This window comes from Dermacentor andersoni, chromosome 1 (assembly GCF_023375885.2).
Source record: "Dermacentor andersoni chromosome 1, qqDerAnde1_hic_scaffold, whole genome shotgun sequence".
Taxonomy (NCBI): domain Eukaryota; kingdom Metazoa; phylum Arthropoda; class Arachnida; order Ixodida; family Ixodidae; genus Dermacentor; species Dermacentor andersoni.
In genome coordinates this window covers 131318999-131334189 of record NC_092814.1, presented here as the reverse complement: position 1 = coordinate 131334189, position 15191 = coordinate 131318999, and the positions used below count along the sequence as shown (strand labels likewise).

At 48.3% G+C, this 15191-nt stretch overlaps 1 protein-coding gene across 1 annotated transcript in view; it reads right to left on the bottom strand.

The window, feature by feature from the left end:
- LOC126545876 (nose resistant to fluoxetine protein 6-like) overlaps nucleotides 1-12497 on the bottom strand; it is a 46112-nt gene extending 33615 nt beyond the window's left edge. Inside the window, exon 1 of the mRNA XM_050193904.3 lies at nucleotides 10819-12497. Within this exon, the coding sequence (XP_050049861.1) occupies nucleotides 10819-11146 (328 nt within the window). The 5' untranslated portion in view covers nucleotides 11147-12497. The remainder of the gene's footprint in view (nucleotides 1-10818) is intronic.
- Between the last annotated feature and the right edge of the window lie 2694 nt (nucleotides 12498-15191).

Here is a 15191-nt window from a genome sequence, read left to right as displayed (position 1 = left end):
CAAGCATTAAACTTTTTGAACCATAACAGGGAACTCTGTTAAAGCGGTAGAGAACTAGCTGACTCCTAGCAGCAAGTTTCTCGAGATCATTTCACTAATATAGTTTAAACGCGCCCAAGTTACTCGGCCATGTACTGAAGTCCTCAGAATCAGCCAAAATAATAACTGAATGAGAGCAGCCAAACAGAGAAAAACAAACTAACATAACAAAAAGAACTTCCCACTTTCAAGTTTCTTTTTGCTAGCAACCAATTGAAAAAGGGCAACAGCAGTGTCAGCGTAAACTGCAATTTTTCAGAGAACACTTTCAAATATTTGAACGCAAATATGTAATAGAACATTTTTAAACAGTATCTCAAGTGCTCAGTTACTTTAATCATAAGTGTATGAAAACCTTAAATAATGCTAGCACTTCTTTAGTTCGTTGCCACCCTCACGCTGCCTAAAAATTTATGCACATTTCAGCATGCTCTGTTTATTTATGTCAGTGCATTTCCGTATCTTATCGGTTGGTAAAAGCGAGAGCGCTTCGCTCTCGAGTCCGGTCGTGTGGTGACTCCGTTAATTCCGCCGGCAGCTCGTGAACTGGTTCCGCCAAACTCTGCCAGACAAGGTCAGCAATATCGAGCGCCCTGCACAGGAGGGGAAACGCCGTCTGTTTCTTTCCTTCTTTCTTCCTTTCTATTTTGCCTTGGAATGGGTCATTCGTCGGTGCATGCATGCCTGAACGGCTTTTCGTTCTTTCTTTTTCTTTTTTGTCACGTTGTACTGCTTAACCTTCTGTCCACGTGTGCGACAGTGTGGCGCATTCTTAACGCAACGAACTAAACCTAATGGTTATCGGAAGGTCAACAGACGAAGGCGTGTTGTTTACGTCACGTTTATTACGTCGAAGCAGCCGGTTTTATTGAGGGGCAGCGAAAGAACAGACCTTTGGGCGATTTCGAGGAAGCAGTGCCTATCTATAGGTGAATGCGTTTTATTCGTTGATTCTTCGCGTCTAATCGGGCGCAGTGAAGGATCGTGTTTCATCTGACTGCATTCCATATTCAGCAGCCGTTGCTGCGTGCACGTGAATTTGCCTCTTAGGCATAGATGTCTAGGATTTTATAGATTCGCTGCCGCGTAAGCAGTGCCATGCAATATGACAGGGATAATGTTTTCAGCGTATACACTGTTTCATGCCTTGGCGCTTGAGACAACAATAACGCAGATGGTCTTCAGTCTGGGCTGACACACTCGCAATTAACGGGGCACGTGCGGATAGGTTACAAACCTGTTCTCCGCGATCAAAACTTTATACATTACAGTATAGCAGCCTGTCACACGGGCATTAATAGATATCCATCCGTTTAGATCTCGCTAGATGAATGCTGTGGAACTCGAGCTCATGCGAGCACCGTTAGCGATACGTTTCCTCGATACTCGGTGCGTATAAGACCTTCAGGTTTGTTTACACGATAAACAGCTCTATGGGACGCCTTGCAAATGTGAAGCAGAGGCAAAAGAACTGAGCACTGAAGTCTACAGTTCGCATGGCTGCATTTCCAACGAGGTACTCAGCACTGCAACTCGTTTTATTTCGCAAACTATAACATATTGTACATATAGTCAGTAGATATTTGTGTGCTGGTAACACCTCCAAGGTTGTTTACGCTTGTTGCTTTCCCTGCCATCTCTGTGACGCAACATGAGAAACAAAAAGAACGTCGTAATACTTCCTGCAATCGCCACATGTTTCATATTTTGTTGTTACAACCTCTTTATCTCACACGAAGCAAACAACAATTGTGAAAAGAAATACGCAGCAACGAACTGAAGCACTTTGGCATGCATTTCCAAACACCCGTTCACGCAGCTACTTGTTTTGCGAACGGCAGCTGTTTTTTGTTCACGCTGACTGATGCGCACCGTCTGTCACTGCGTCGCAAAGGTTGCCGGCCGTGCACCAGTTAGTTTGCCAGCGCGACAATTACCACAAGTGCGAAGAAAGCGAAGTCGCTGTTTACGTTCTCGCCGCGGTTCGAACGAGAGTGAGAAAGGACGATTGTGCAATGCTTTGTTTTGCTCGTCTAACTGCGAGGCAAGCGTGAGGGCTCCGTTCGTAAATATTTCATGGAAAGGCGAGTTTAACGAACGCCTCGACCTATTGTTCTTTCTTATAACAAAGGGCTCATAAATAATTCATCGCGCGCGTCCCGGGTCAGATGTTATTCTCGTAGAGCATCCTTTTACGTTTACTTTGTTTCCAATAAATGAGCAGAAAAAAAATCACGGTTAAGGGACCTTCGTTTTTACTGAGACTTTAAGGTGACGCCAAGCAGCTGGATTTAATTGCCTGACAAGTTTCTTGCCCCTCATATAATTGGCGCTGTATGTACGCACATTATACAACGGTCAGTTTTAAGTCAACCATTATGAAAGTGTCTAGAAAGCATATGCTTCTCCTACAGCCACCTTTTATCCACGTGGTCTTTTTTTGCACCTGACGTGAGAACCCAAGGAGCAACGAACTTTATAATACAGCTATGGGAAGCATAGGTGGAGCTATGTAGTTGTGTTGCTGTGTGCGTGTTTTTCTTTTTTTTTCTAAGGTCATATTGGAACAAGCATTTTTTAAGAAAGTAACTGCAACACCTCTCTATCTAGAGGGTGTCCCAAATATTATGCACCAAGATTTAAAGATATGCAAATGCCACGTAACTGGGCAGAACCAAGGTAATGTTGTTTGCCGTATCTTGGAGATACTCATATTATTTCTTGCATACCGCCTAATGACATAGTTAGTCTTAATTAATTAAACAAATTTTTCAATATTATAACTAGATACAAAGTGTCAATGAGAAAATTTTAGAACAGCATGAAAAACTCCCGATACAGCTTTCTGTTGCCCAGTACATGCTACATAAAAGTGTTTTTCCGAGAGTGAGAGAAGCCTGCAAACAGACGCAAAGTGCGTGAAGCGGCCAGTCGCGCGGAAATTTTGCGTGTATTCGCGGGCTTCTTTCATGCTTGTGAGAGACACTTTTATGTAGCACGTAGTGAGCAGCAGAAAGCTCTGTTGGGAGTTGTTCATGTTGCTCTACAATTATCTCATCTACACTTTTCACCTACTTATAACATTGGAGAAGTTGATTAATTAATTGATACCAATTATATAATTAGGCGCAATTCAAAACATAATCAGAGTATCTCCAAGCTATGGCAAACAACATTACCTTGGTTTTGTCCAGGGGAGGGAAGACCTTTTATTTCTTGCTTGTTTTTCTTCCCTTAGTGGACAGGATTATTTACACTTGTCATCTCTTGTATTCCTGCACCCTTCACAGCTTGATACCCAGAAGAACTGTACAACCACTCATCACGCTGCCATATCGCACTCGTCCTTGCGCAGAAAACGCGTCATGCTGTTGACCGGAAACGTGGCGTCACTGTGCACCATTTCGACCGTTTGCGGTGCTCGGACACGTGCTGCATCACAAGGGCGCCACGCACCAAGGCATAACGGGACCAGGGTCACCAGCATTCGTGCACTGCTAGCCGCGTATTACTATTGAGACATCTAGAGAGAAGAGTGCCGTCAAATCGCTCCCCTAATTTAAGGATGGCCGACATCTTTCTGCGAGATCGCTCCGGGTCCATTTTTTGCTATACGTCGATAGGAAATCGAGGTTCAGTCTCACAAACGTATTGTCATTCATTCACGAAAAAAATGTGAAAGAAAATTGGGCTTCTTGTTTTCTTCTTCTTCCTATACTTCTTCTTTATCTTGATCACGTACGATATTCCGGGCCGCAAAAGTATACCAGGCAACATTTCGCGTTTTCCGTTCGGCACTGTAGTAGATACTGTCCTATGGCTTGATATCAAAAAAACATGTAATAAGTATCGTGCCTGTATTAACATGTTTCAGAGTTCATTTCCTGTGTTTTGTATGTATGTAGATAATCATGTTGTATGATTAACTCCCTGTTAGGCCCGGCTCCTCATTTTCTGTTTCCCTATTTGTTTCTCTATCCCACATTCTCTTGCCTACCACATTTGCTTTATCTCTACATTTTGCCTGGCGTATTGCTTTTTAAGTGCACCAGTGCGAAGGCTCGATCCGTTGTTGGGCACTATAATGAAGACTTCATTGATTGATTGGATATTCTTATTATTATTATTATTGTTATTATTGTTATTATTATTATTATTATTATTATTATTATTATTATTATTATTATTATTATTATTATTAATGTACGCGTGCACCAGCACTAAGACATCATGGTGGTTCCTGCGCACGGTAAATAATTGATTGATTGATTATTTAGAATAATTATGCCCGGTACGGTGATGTAGGTCATGAGAGGTGCCATAAGGAGAAATCATCCGAGGATTCTTACGTGCACCAGGGCCACATTGCGCGAACGTCTTCGTATCCCGCTTCCAACGCTGTGAGGTCACCACGACTAGGAAACGAACACTGCACCGCTTTCTCAGGAGCCTACTCAGTGAATCTCCGCGTAAATACGTTTTGTCCCTATTTGCCGGCGCTACATTTTCGTGAAAGAAAACGTAACGTGCGTGCTAAATAAAGACACTATATAAAGTTATTTTCAGCCTAAAAATCAGGTGTATTTTTCCCACAGGTCCCGAGTAGAGATGGATTGCAGTCACCAGGCCAAAGCAGGGGCAGGCACGGGCTTGTGTTGGGGCCGCCACAAGGACAGCAGAGTTAAGCGAGCATTTGCATGTTAGTTGCGTGTGAAAGCCGGTTTCCACTGCGCTGGCTGCTCGCGGAACACGCGTAATGTTCCTCGAGCGCTTAGCGGAAGCTTAGCGCTTAGCGGAAGCTTACTCTTAAACGTTGGTGACCTTCACGCACGGTTAACTCACCGTTCTTCAGGCGAAGGGAACTCTAGGTTAAGTTACTTTGATTAGGATGCCCTATAGAATGTCAGCGTCACTGGCGCATTACTCATTTACATCCAGTCAAACTGTGTTCTCCAGCACAGGAACTCTTCTCGGTGCCTCGCCTTCTTTAAAAGTTAAACGCCAGGATGGCTGCACGACTTCGAGTGAGTACTTTTCACCTTCCGGGCCTGCGCAACGTTCCGACAACGTTAAATTACCCTTCATTTTCGTTTCATCAGCTTCTGTGTTTATTTTATGCCCGCTCAAGCTGGGAATTTCTTGCACCCAGCACGCGCCATAGCGAGTTCTGCAGCGGGTGTCTTCCGCTCGTGCGCAACCAAAGGCGTGCTCGAGTGCGCAGCGGACGTGTGACCGTGCATAGAGCCAGCTTCTGTTTATGGAAAACCGAGCCGTTTCCAAATTAGCTCGGCTATAGCCCGGCGGGAGCTGTGTACGCGTATCCTCAGCAGCTTTCAAACCGTATCCGCATTGCGTCACGTGCGTACACGATCCGCATCGTGTACCAAGTGCTGACAGAGCGGACGAGACTTCAAGGTCGTTAATTAAAGCGACCTTCGCCGCCGCATTTGCTTTTGGAACGAGCGAACCCATTCTCAAGACGGGCGATAGGTGTCAGACGCCGTTCGAGCCTCACAATGTGAAACGTGCATCTGGCCGCCACCTCGGCCCGCGACGACGCATTTGCATTCTTCACTCCGTGGCTTCCCTTCCGAACCCTCGTGGCCATTGTTTTTAGGGTGCCCCAAACGGCTCGGCAGCTTCCGCTCTGCCGAGGCCAGGCTTCCGCGTTGTTATCGCCCGCCAACTTTCACCGCTGCCCTCGTTCTAGAAATGGGCTTTCGTCTCTGGAGCGATCATCGGGACCGATGCACCGGCCGCGTTTCTCCGGCGGCACGCGACCGGCGTTCAAGGCCAGCCTGCGGCAACAGTGCCCCACTGCGCCGAGGCGCGCAGCTATGCCTCCGGTGGGAGCCCTGCGCCGTCAGTCGCGCGCAAGGCTAGACGCGCGCGCTCGCCGTGTTCGCCGATAACAGGTTAGACGCCTCCGCCGGGCGACGCTTCCTGTCCGAGCATTTCACGAGTGGCTGTGCCCCCGGCCGACCCAGTTGGCCCTCGAAAACCCGGGCTTTCGCCACGTCGAGCAAGGAGCTGCATTGGCAAGCGACACCGACTCGCTTTCATGAGCGCGGCGGAAAAGATGCACCTTTTAAGTATTTATGGAAAAGTCAGGAAAACTGGGACCCACGAAAGGGCTGCCATGCCCGCCGCCTCAAAGCGGTATAGCGCACTCGAAGCCAGCATCCTTGAAAAAAGAGAGAGAGGACTTTCTGAGTAAGCGCAACCGCATACTTAGCTAAAGCGCGTCCCAATGCTGCTAGTGTGCAAATATTTTCTTGCTTGCTGCAGCCGTTTTTCTGGCCTTACATATTAAGGCAAGCCACTACTTCAAGCGCCTAGCGGCCTTATAGACCAGCAAATTTAAGACGTCGATGTAACGAAAGCAGTCTTTACTTTTGCCCTTGGGATACCTGTTCGTGAAGCGTGAACGATGCGAGACAACACGATCGTTCTGACCGACTTGCAGTGAACGGCTGCTTTCAGCCGAGCTATTTGGGTTGTAATTACGGAGACAACTCTGGGCGCAGCCGCACGGAGTCTCTGAACGGACTCGGACAGCTATTTACCGTCGTTTCCGCCTTATAATCCTAATAAAGACACTGGTCAGTCGTGCAGGCCGATTTATTTGAGGCAAAATGATGGGATAGTGACGTACCTCCTTTGTGACTACGCTCGCTGCAGGGTGCGAAAACGTCCTTGACCGCGCTTGGCTTGAAGAGCCGCCCTTGCCAAAGGAAAGGGTAATAGCCAACTGGCCCATAGCACGACGTCTGCGCAGGTAACTTCAGCAGATTGTTAGACTTGTTAATGACATGCACATTGCGCTACAGAATACGACACTTGCTGCGCGCTTATTATGCGCTTCTTCTAGTTCTTTATTTTGCTTCCTGTCTCACGAAATCTTGGTTCCTTTCCCCCAGCACAGGGTAGCCAACAAGGTGCTGCTGTAGTTAACCTATCTGTCTACCTATCTAATAATCTTCTGCTGCTATGGCTTATGTGCAAGGGACCTTGTCTAGCGTATAATTACTTTGCATATAACCGGAGCGCTGTGTTCTGTCGTCCCTTTAAGCACCTAAATCCGCCGTTTAAATCTGTGAATTTCTCGTTCACTACTCTGCACTAATTCGTTAAGTGTACCGGTTGCGCACATGAACATAAGTGGATCACGCTCAATTATGATACGTCACGTTTCAGTGTGGTTCGTACTTTTGAAGACTGGCCTTCAACCCAGACGCGCGTGCGTGAGCACACATTGCCGCTGCGAACCTTGAAGTGCGAAGCGCTTTGATATATGGTTTTGACAATTCAACATGTACTTGCAAAGCGACGGCATTAAGTAGAGCGCTGTTACGAAACGGAATGTTTTTATTCCGGTGTTCTGCATTAAACGGAATTAGTAAATCCAATGAAATTCCGCCTAAAGTAATGACGACGGGCTTCCTTGAGTCCGGAAATAAAAAAAAAAGCATGCACAGACATACGATATCATTCCTGATTCAACGTATTAGGCCATTCAAGGATCCGCAGAGTATCGCAAATATGTTTGTACTTTTCTTAACCATGTCGCATGTGCACGCGCAGGGCAGGGTCACAATACATGTCCTTATATACTGGAAAGGAAGCTCATACTGGAGCACTTGATAACACTTTATCAGAGCCAGAACAAAAATATCATGTTCGCTAACCTTCGTTGTGTAAGATTAGCGGCTTTCACTTCCAAACCATATTTTAGCGGTTGTGAAATTGCGCCTTGCAGTGAAGTAAGTATAGCAGTCGGTTTCGCGTAACACCGTAATCAATGCAAATCACCACGAAGGGCACACCCAGCTGACTTCCGCTCGAGAAAAAGAAGGACGTATTGGTTGAGCTGGCCGACGACCTTGCATTGAGTGCGTTTGTGCTATGTGACCGTGGTTGTGTTGATAACAGCACCCTGGAAAATATATTTTCCAACCTGATCTATGTTGCGTTATCAAAACCTGCTTATTGCCTTTTCTTTCTGCCTTGTGTGTTGTCACCGGTGATACAAATTGTCACGCGCGTGGCAGGCACGTCATCCGTGTTGTATGATTGGACGCCTTACGACAGCAATGATTCTAGCACGACAATTCCCGGCTAAGGTGCTTTTATTAATCCGCCCCTAACTCGTAATATGCCACATCCTCTTGGTGGTAAGTTACGGGCCATAAATATCAGAAGGGCTCTACCTTAAGAGAGATTATAACAACATGCACGCAGCCATATATGGCATACACACACGTGTATGTTACATATGGTGTTGCACTTAACACTATGCTTGCGAATGTGCTTCTTTTCTCGTGACTCTACGAACCACTGTACGCGTGAGGATATAGCTGCTGCCGCTTGGCGGTAACGGTGAGTCTCACTCGCGACTCACTTCATTCCCAACGTGTACGGAAGGTGCGGCATCCTATTCCCCGGTATTCCTTCCTAGTTTCTTTCTTTTTTCTTTTGTACTGGGTGCGGGAAAAGGAGGCTTCGGTAAAGGGATATGTCAAGGGGTCACATTCCAGAAGGTTTTGATCCGGGCTCATGTACCGTCCCGTGTGCTTTTGACAAAGAGCACTCGTAAAGCGCACTGTTTCTTCCCTTGGCGTCTTCCCGAGCCTCCAGCGTTGCACTCCTCGAAATGCTATAGGCAATGCAGAAAGTAAACGTTTTGTGCCTCCTTTATCACATATGGATGTCAGTACCAGAAGAACGTGAAAGCCTAAGAGCTGTTCTCCGTGACTTCTGCTGTTCGCTCAATATGCGTTTCGTTTTTAAATTACTTCGCTTTCATATGCAGCATGTTCTGTAACTTATAGGGGAACGCGTGGCAAAGAAACGAAATATTCTTATGCGATTCCCCCAGTGATACAGTAGATGAAAATGTATCAATAAATTTAGCAATAAACCATATAGCGCTCAATTACGCACATCTTTCGGGTTCGTTTTTTTTTTTTCCCTTCGACAACGTCCCGCGTCCTGAGGCAAAGCTGCGTTGCTGCCTTGCGGCAAGAAATATTAGCACGGGTGCAACTTCCTCGACCAGTTTTGTGAGTGCATAATGTGTATGCAAACATGTATATTTCATCAAGCATTCAAAAGAATCATTTCTATAGTTTAACCACACGCGCGCCTTAGTCAGCAGTCACTTCGTACTCGTGCATGCCCGCACTCGGCAATACTTACTTGAAAAGAAAAGCTGCGAGATTTGCATGCGAAAGAAAAAAATTCAATTAGCAATTAGCCCAGTCCCTTTTCGTGTCACAGACGCATCAAAAAAAGTTGGCCCCCATGCCACCCGCAAGACGTCATCACAGTCGCAGATGCGCTCCCCCTTACGTCTATAGCGCTATGGTGCGATGAAGGCGCAGTGCAATTTGATGAGGAGCTAGAGACTGAGACCTCCGTTCGGAGGTTTTGTCCTGAGAGCGATCGAAGACTTGTCGGTCTCACCCGTGCCAGTCACCGTGGAGTTTTTCGATCGACGTTGTCCCACTCTTTTTTTTTTTTTTCTCCTTCCTTCCCGTGTGTTTGTTCAATCGGCCACGAAGGCCGCAAAGGCGCGTGTTGCGGGCGGTGCCGGAAGGCTCCGCTCCAGGCGCCCTTGCACCCGTTGTCTGTGCACAGCGGTTAACCTTCTCCGACATCGCAGCTATTTGCACCGAGCGGCGAAACGCACCTGGGCTCTGCGGAGGGCGCCCGTCAATCTGCGTTACCTTCAACGCCACGTGGATATTGTGTAACGCTTGCCGGTGATCAATGAACGAGCCACGCGGGATTCTGCGCCGCCAGCTGCCGGTGTTTTCCGGCAGAAACGAATGGGGCGGGCTTCCCTGGAGTGTCTCTCCTCGGCGCGCTCGTTCGTCTCGCGCCTGATTAAGCGGCGACGCGTCTGGGATTCCACGCAGCCGGCGATTTGTATACGACGCCGTGTCGCAACATTTCAGGCGAGCGCTGCGACAATGAAGGTGCCCGTACAGTCTGTCCCATCTGGCGTGTTGCACTCTTCAGCGTACGCAAGCGAACGAAAAACAACAGGTGGAATCATTCTTCGCGCAGACGTTAGCGACGGAGGCGTTCTACCGCGTGTCCCAGCTAACGTTAGCCAAGCTGTTCAATGAAGAAAGAAAGTTAAAAAATCATGGTGCATGATGCGGTTATTGGATCTACGGTATTTGGTCATCAGATCTGCGGTGACTGAGCACCTTACTGTAGATTTTATAATCGTATCTTGCACCGTGATTTTTTTATTTGATTTTTTTTCTTTGAACAGCTTTACCAGCGTTAGATGGGAAAACCCTATATTGCGTTTAGCTAAGGTTGCTTCAGCGTCGCGGAATCTTGAAATTGTCGTTTTCGCAAGCCATGCAGAAATAGCCGAGTTGTTAGTCTCGTTCCGCGCATCTATTTCGTGCTCCATGTCGATGTAGCGCACGTCCACATAAGCACACTCGGCAGACAAAAAAGCTACTAGTCCCCGGAGCTGTGAATCGGTATACGTATCCTTTTAAGTAGCGCATGTGCCAAAGGAGGGACTTAAGCACGTCCTTTACACACACAGGCTACAGAGCAACATGTGGGAGCTTCATTTTGCATTCTAACGAGCAAGGTGAAGTTTTCAGAACTTCTCTGGCTTTTCAGCATCGTTCGGAAAGAAACAGTGAGAAAAGCGACACTCAAAGTTAAACTTAGTAACGTGTCTAGATTACAGGACGTTCAAGTTGAAAACAGAGAGAGAGAGAGAGAGCGACTATAGTTGGTACTCACTTCGCAGCGTCCATGGCTCGAAGTTCCTCAAGCCGTGGACGAACTTCAGCAACTTGAAGGCGCACTGCCGTGACATTTTGGCGTTCAGAAACTGCTCGGCCATGCTGTCGTAAGAAGCGTCCAGGCGCTCGCGAACAGCCTTGCGCATGCGATCCACCATGTTCAGCTCTGGTGCTTGTGTTGTCGTGGCCATATCGATGACAGCAGCGAGTGTAGTGAGCGCTTCGGCAGTGCTGTTATGCGCGGCAGCGGTCTTGGTAGTACTGATGAGCACGGCTGACGCTCCCAGAAGGAGAAGAAACACGTTTCGGCCCGGCGCCCGCGCCATGGTGTCTCGGGGGGTAAGCCGGCACGACAGTCGCTTGTCTACGTAGGGCTGTCGCGTCAACTGTGGCGGTGGTTCTCCAGACGCAAAAACAGTCGATCGAGCCGAGATCGTCGGAAGCGTGAGCGCGGGAGCAGCAGCAGTCTCCTCCGGAGCGCGGCCTCTCTGTGTGCGGTTCGGGATGGCACCGCGGTCTCTAAAAGCTCGCGCCCCGTAAAGCCTCCGGTGGCCTACTGTGATGTGTGTGCGCGCCTCCGTTCGGGCGTATGGAAATCAGCCTTGGTCGCGGTGGGCCTTTGTGGCCGTGAAGGAGACATACTCACCTCCCCCCCTCCCTTCCTCTCGCTCAACGTGTGTCAGAGGAGAGGGCGTCCGCGTGTCTTTACGTCAATGGCCTCACGGCTAGTTTCTCTGCGCTCCGAGTCCGTGCACGAGATTGGCGCGAGGAGGAAGAACGATAGAGGGAGAAGGGAAACTGTGCCCACCGCCGACGCCCCCCCACCCCGACGCGGCTCACATGTAATTGCCGCCTCCTGGTCGACAGCCTTCGACTCCGGACGCCGGAGTTCCCGTCCAGCGGGCGGTGCGAAAACAGTTCGCGTGAAACAAAATACGCAACGAGTGAAACGCGACATCTGACCTCGGCGCGATTGTTATGGACGTGTGACCGAACAGAGATCTCCAACGATGACGTCGCGCTGCATCTATTACCAGGCTGACGCAGCAAGACCGTTTCCCATAGTGGAGAAAGATAACTTCCTCGCGCGGGTCGTGAGAAGTTGTAGACGACAAGTCTTCTTTAATCATTCGCATCACAACAGCCTGCCCTGGTCACGTTCGTCGTCCTTTTTTTTTTTTTTTTAGTTTTCTCTGTACTGTAATTTGGTCTCATGAGTATGTTAGCCTGTGTTGCGTAAAATGATTTCTTCTTTTATTATGCTTGCCAAGTGTGCATATACATACAGTGAAACTTTTAGGTCATTCAGTTACAGCCGTGAAGTTCCCTCCTGTTTTCTTAAAAAAGAAAAAGAGAAAATGTGCTTGCCTGCTTTTAATCCGCTTATTTTCTTGCGGTGGCGGCCAAGTCGGAGTGCTAGCCACAGTCGCAGTCAGCAGGCTCGTTACTTTCTTTCACAGCGGACGAGACGCTCATTGTTTTACGAGAATGACGTAGCCGCACCTTTTGCACACTGACTGTCCTTGCATAATGCAAGAAAAGATTCAAAGCGATGACTATCCTGCTTCGTCGAGCTGAATGCAACTAGGCGTATTTACCTGCTACAATATCTCGCGTAGCATATGAAATGTGCAAAAGTGAAGAAACTAAGGATGCACGGGCAAACCCAGCCCTTGTTTCGTTATCTGCCCTGTGTAAACTCTCGTCGAGCAGGAAAGACTGAGTGAGATAGCTAATTGTGTTCGTACCCGTTATTTTTGTTATCTAGACTGGCAACTCCAGGTGTTTTAGGTCACTGTTACGTCTAGGAATACGTAAGGAGCGTGCAAACGTGCCGTCCATTTTCTCTACTTTTCATGTGCAAACGCAAAATATTCCAAAGGAATTAAGTGAAGGGGTAATTTCAGCTTTTCCCTTAAGAAAATAAGAAAAATTACAAATGATACACTGTGCTGTCTGTCTGCTTACAGACTTCGCAGCATTTGTACTGCAAATAACAAAGGCAGCGTTGCGGAACGAAATCTGGAGAGCATTGACTCGCTGTGCAAGACCACGCTCGTGTCATTGCCTCTGCATCGCTGCCGTTCTTGCGAAATTGCTGGTGCACGCTAGCAACTACTGCTCACATTTCTGTATGCGGCATAGACAGAACTGCAACGACGAGCAATTGCGTACGAGTATATTGCCTCATTACGTAGATGCAAGATAACACTGAGATCTCCTAGCATAACGCTTAAGCTTGTTCACCTCTACAGCAGGCGAAAGCGGCACGCTATATGGGCGTTTGCCACTGTTCTCGGTTAGTGCTCCTATACACTATTCTCGGGCACATTTTATGACATGCTTCGCTTGACGAGACACAAATGTCGCAGTGGTCTCGTGAGCACGTACGGCGGCGCCACTGTGCTCAGGTCGAGCATATTCCCTATGTTCCTTTCCCAGCACCTTGCCCGAAGTTGCGTGCAGCGGCGGTCGTCGTGCGATAACTATATAGAGAAACAATACCCGTTTGATGTTCTGCGGCTACGGAAGGATATGCAACGTTGACAGTACTTCAAACGAAGCAGTTGGCGGTGCTGACTTGTACGCCACTATTTACGTACATTGCGTGAGGAAAGAAATCGGCAGTATCGTCGGTCTGTGGGAAATCTTCGCAATGTGCGTGGCCCAAATGAAAAGCGTTGAGTACGGCGCGCGCTGGGAGGTGAGCACACTTTTTTCTTGCTACACATTCCGGTTATTATCGGAACACCTGTTTTGTAGAGCTTGCATTTTAGAAAGCTACGTTTTATTGCCAACGCGGGCGAGTCCGCCACGCCCAGGATGGCACGCATTTGTGAGCACGCAGACGCGGGGACTAACGCTGTGCACGGACCGCAGCATCGCGGCCCGGCCCAGGCTTCTGTTGTAGACAACGGGCCAGCCCGGCCCGATGATGTGAACAGAAGACGGGTCGCCCGGTCCCGGCCCGAATTCGCGTAGCGTATGTGGTCCGTAAGTGCTCCTTGTTGCGAGCCGACCGCGGTTTCTAATAATATATGTCCAGCATCGTGCATGATCAGCCAGAATTTTCTGTTACAAACAATTCATAAGAAGCTTTTTGTGAATACTGACCCATCTTAAGAACGAGCTCGCGGCGTCAGATCAGTGACGTTTGACGGTGCGAACTCGGACAAAGGACGGCGAAAAAGGCGACAAACGGAGATAAAAGGAGGAAACGTACGACCAGGCCGTCAACGAAGGCAGACGCAGCAGGCTGAGATCTCCGCCTTTTACTTGGTACAGCTGCATGTAGTGGCTTAAGTTTCGATAAGTTGCACGTTCACTAACAATAATAAAGGAGAAGAAAGGACACCACTATGTCCTAATAATAGCCTAGAGAGCAAGCAAAAGAAAGCGCGTGAAGAAAAGACGTTTGTTTCCCTTGCGTGCAGGGCGGCTGCAATCAGCCTCGTACGATTTACAGGGAAACCGATAAAAATACACCTTCGGGCAGCTTCCCGGCTGCATTCTTATAGCCATTGTGACACCCATACGCAACAGTAGGCCAAAGTAGATTTTTTTTTTTCTGCATGTACACAGGTACGCTTCGCTAGTGGCCCTTCTCACCACTGCGTTGCGACGAGCAGAGAACATACATTTCGGTGGCGGTCGCAACAGTGTCCGATTCGACACAGCGCACGCCCAATTCGAAAGAGCAGCACGCGAGGCCTATAAAGGGACGTCGTCAGGATAGCACTAAACAAGCCTGATAACCAGAGGCGGAGCTAGCGTGGGCAGAATCAAACTGCAAAAATGACGCAAAAGTCCCGTATATGCGCAGTCTGCGGCCCACTTTGGACAGGTGTTTGGGGACGCAGTGGATTAAGCCTAACAGGGACAGGCAGTACGTTAGCCCGACTATAGGTTATCGACACGCTCCTGGTTAATACCGGGCCTGCCGAGAAAAAATTTTAAGACTAGAGAACGCAATGCATAGCGTGTGTGCCACCGCGCGAAACGACATGAGAGACGTCAAGTTAGGCAGTCTGACTAGGCCAAATGCGCCGTCATTCGACAGTACTAATGTGCCTACCATTGCCGGTCAGTATACCCTATCTGAACATCGTGACGTCAGGCAAGGAACTCGCAAGAATTTACGCAGTCACTTATACCGCCTTTGAGCATGTTGCGCGTGATGACAGGGTCGCAAGAGCAGGACGTCTCGACATGGTCTCTGCTTTAAATTCGTAACTGAGTATGCTCAGGTGTTAAGCGTGCTCACGTCCCGGAAAAGTGATGAAAAGGCGGGAGAGAACCAGTGGCAGTTTGCGTCCTATTTCGCCATTAAGCCCCATGTGACGTTCTGTGCGTCTGTTGCTCGCCCCGCAA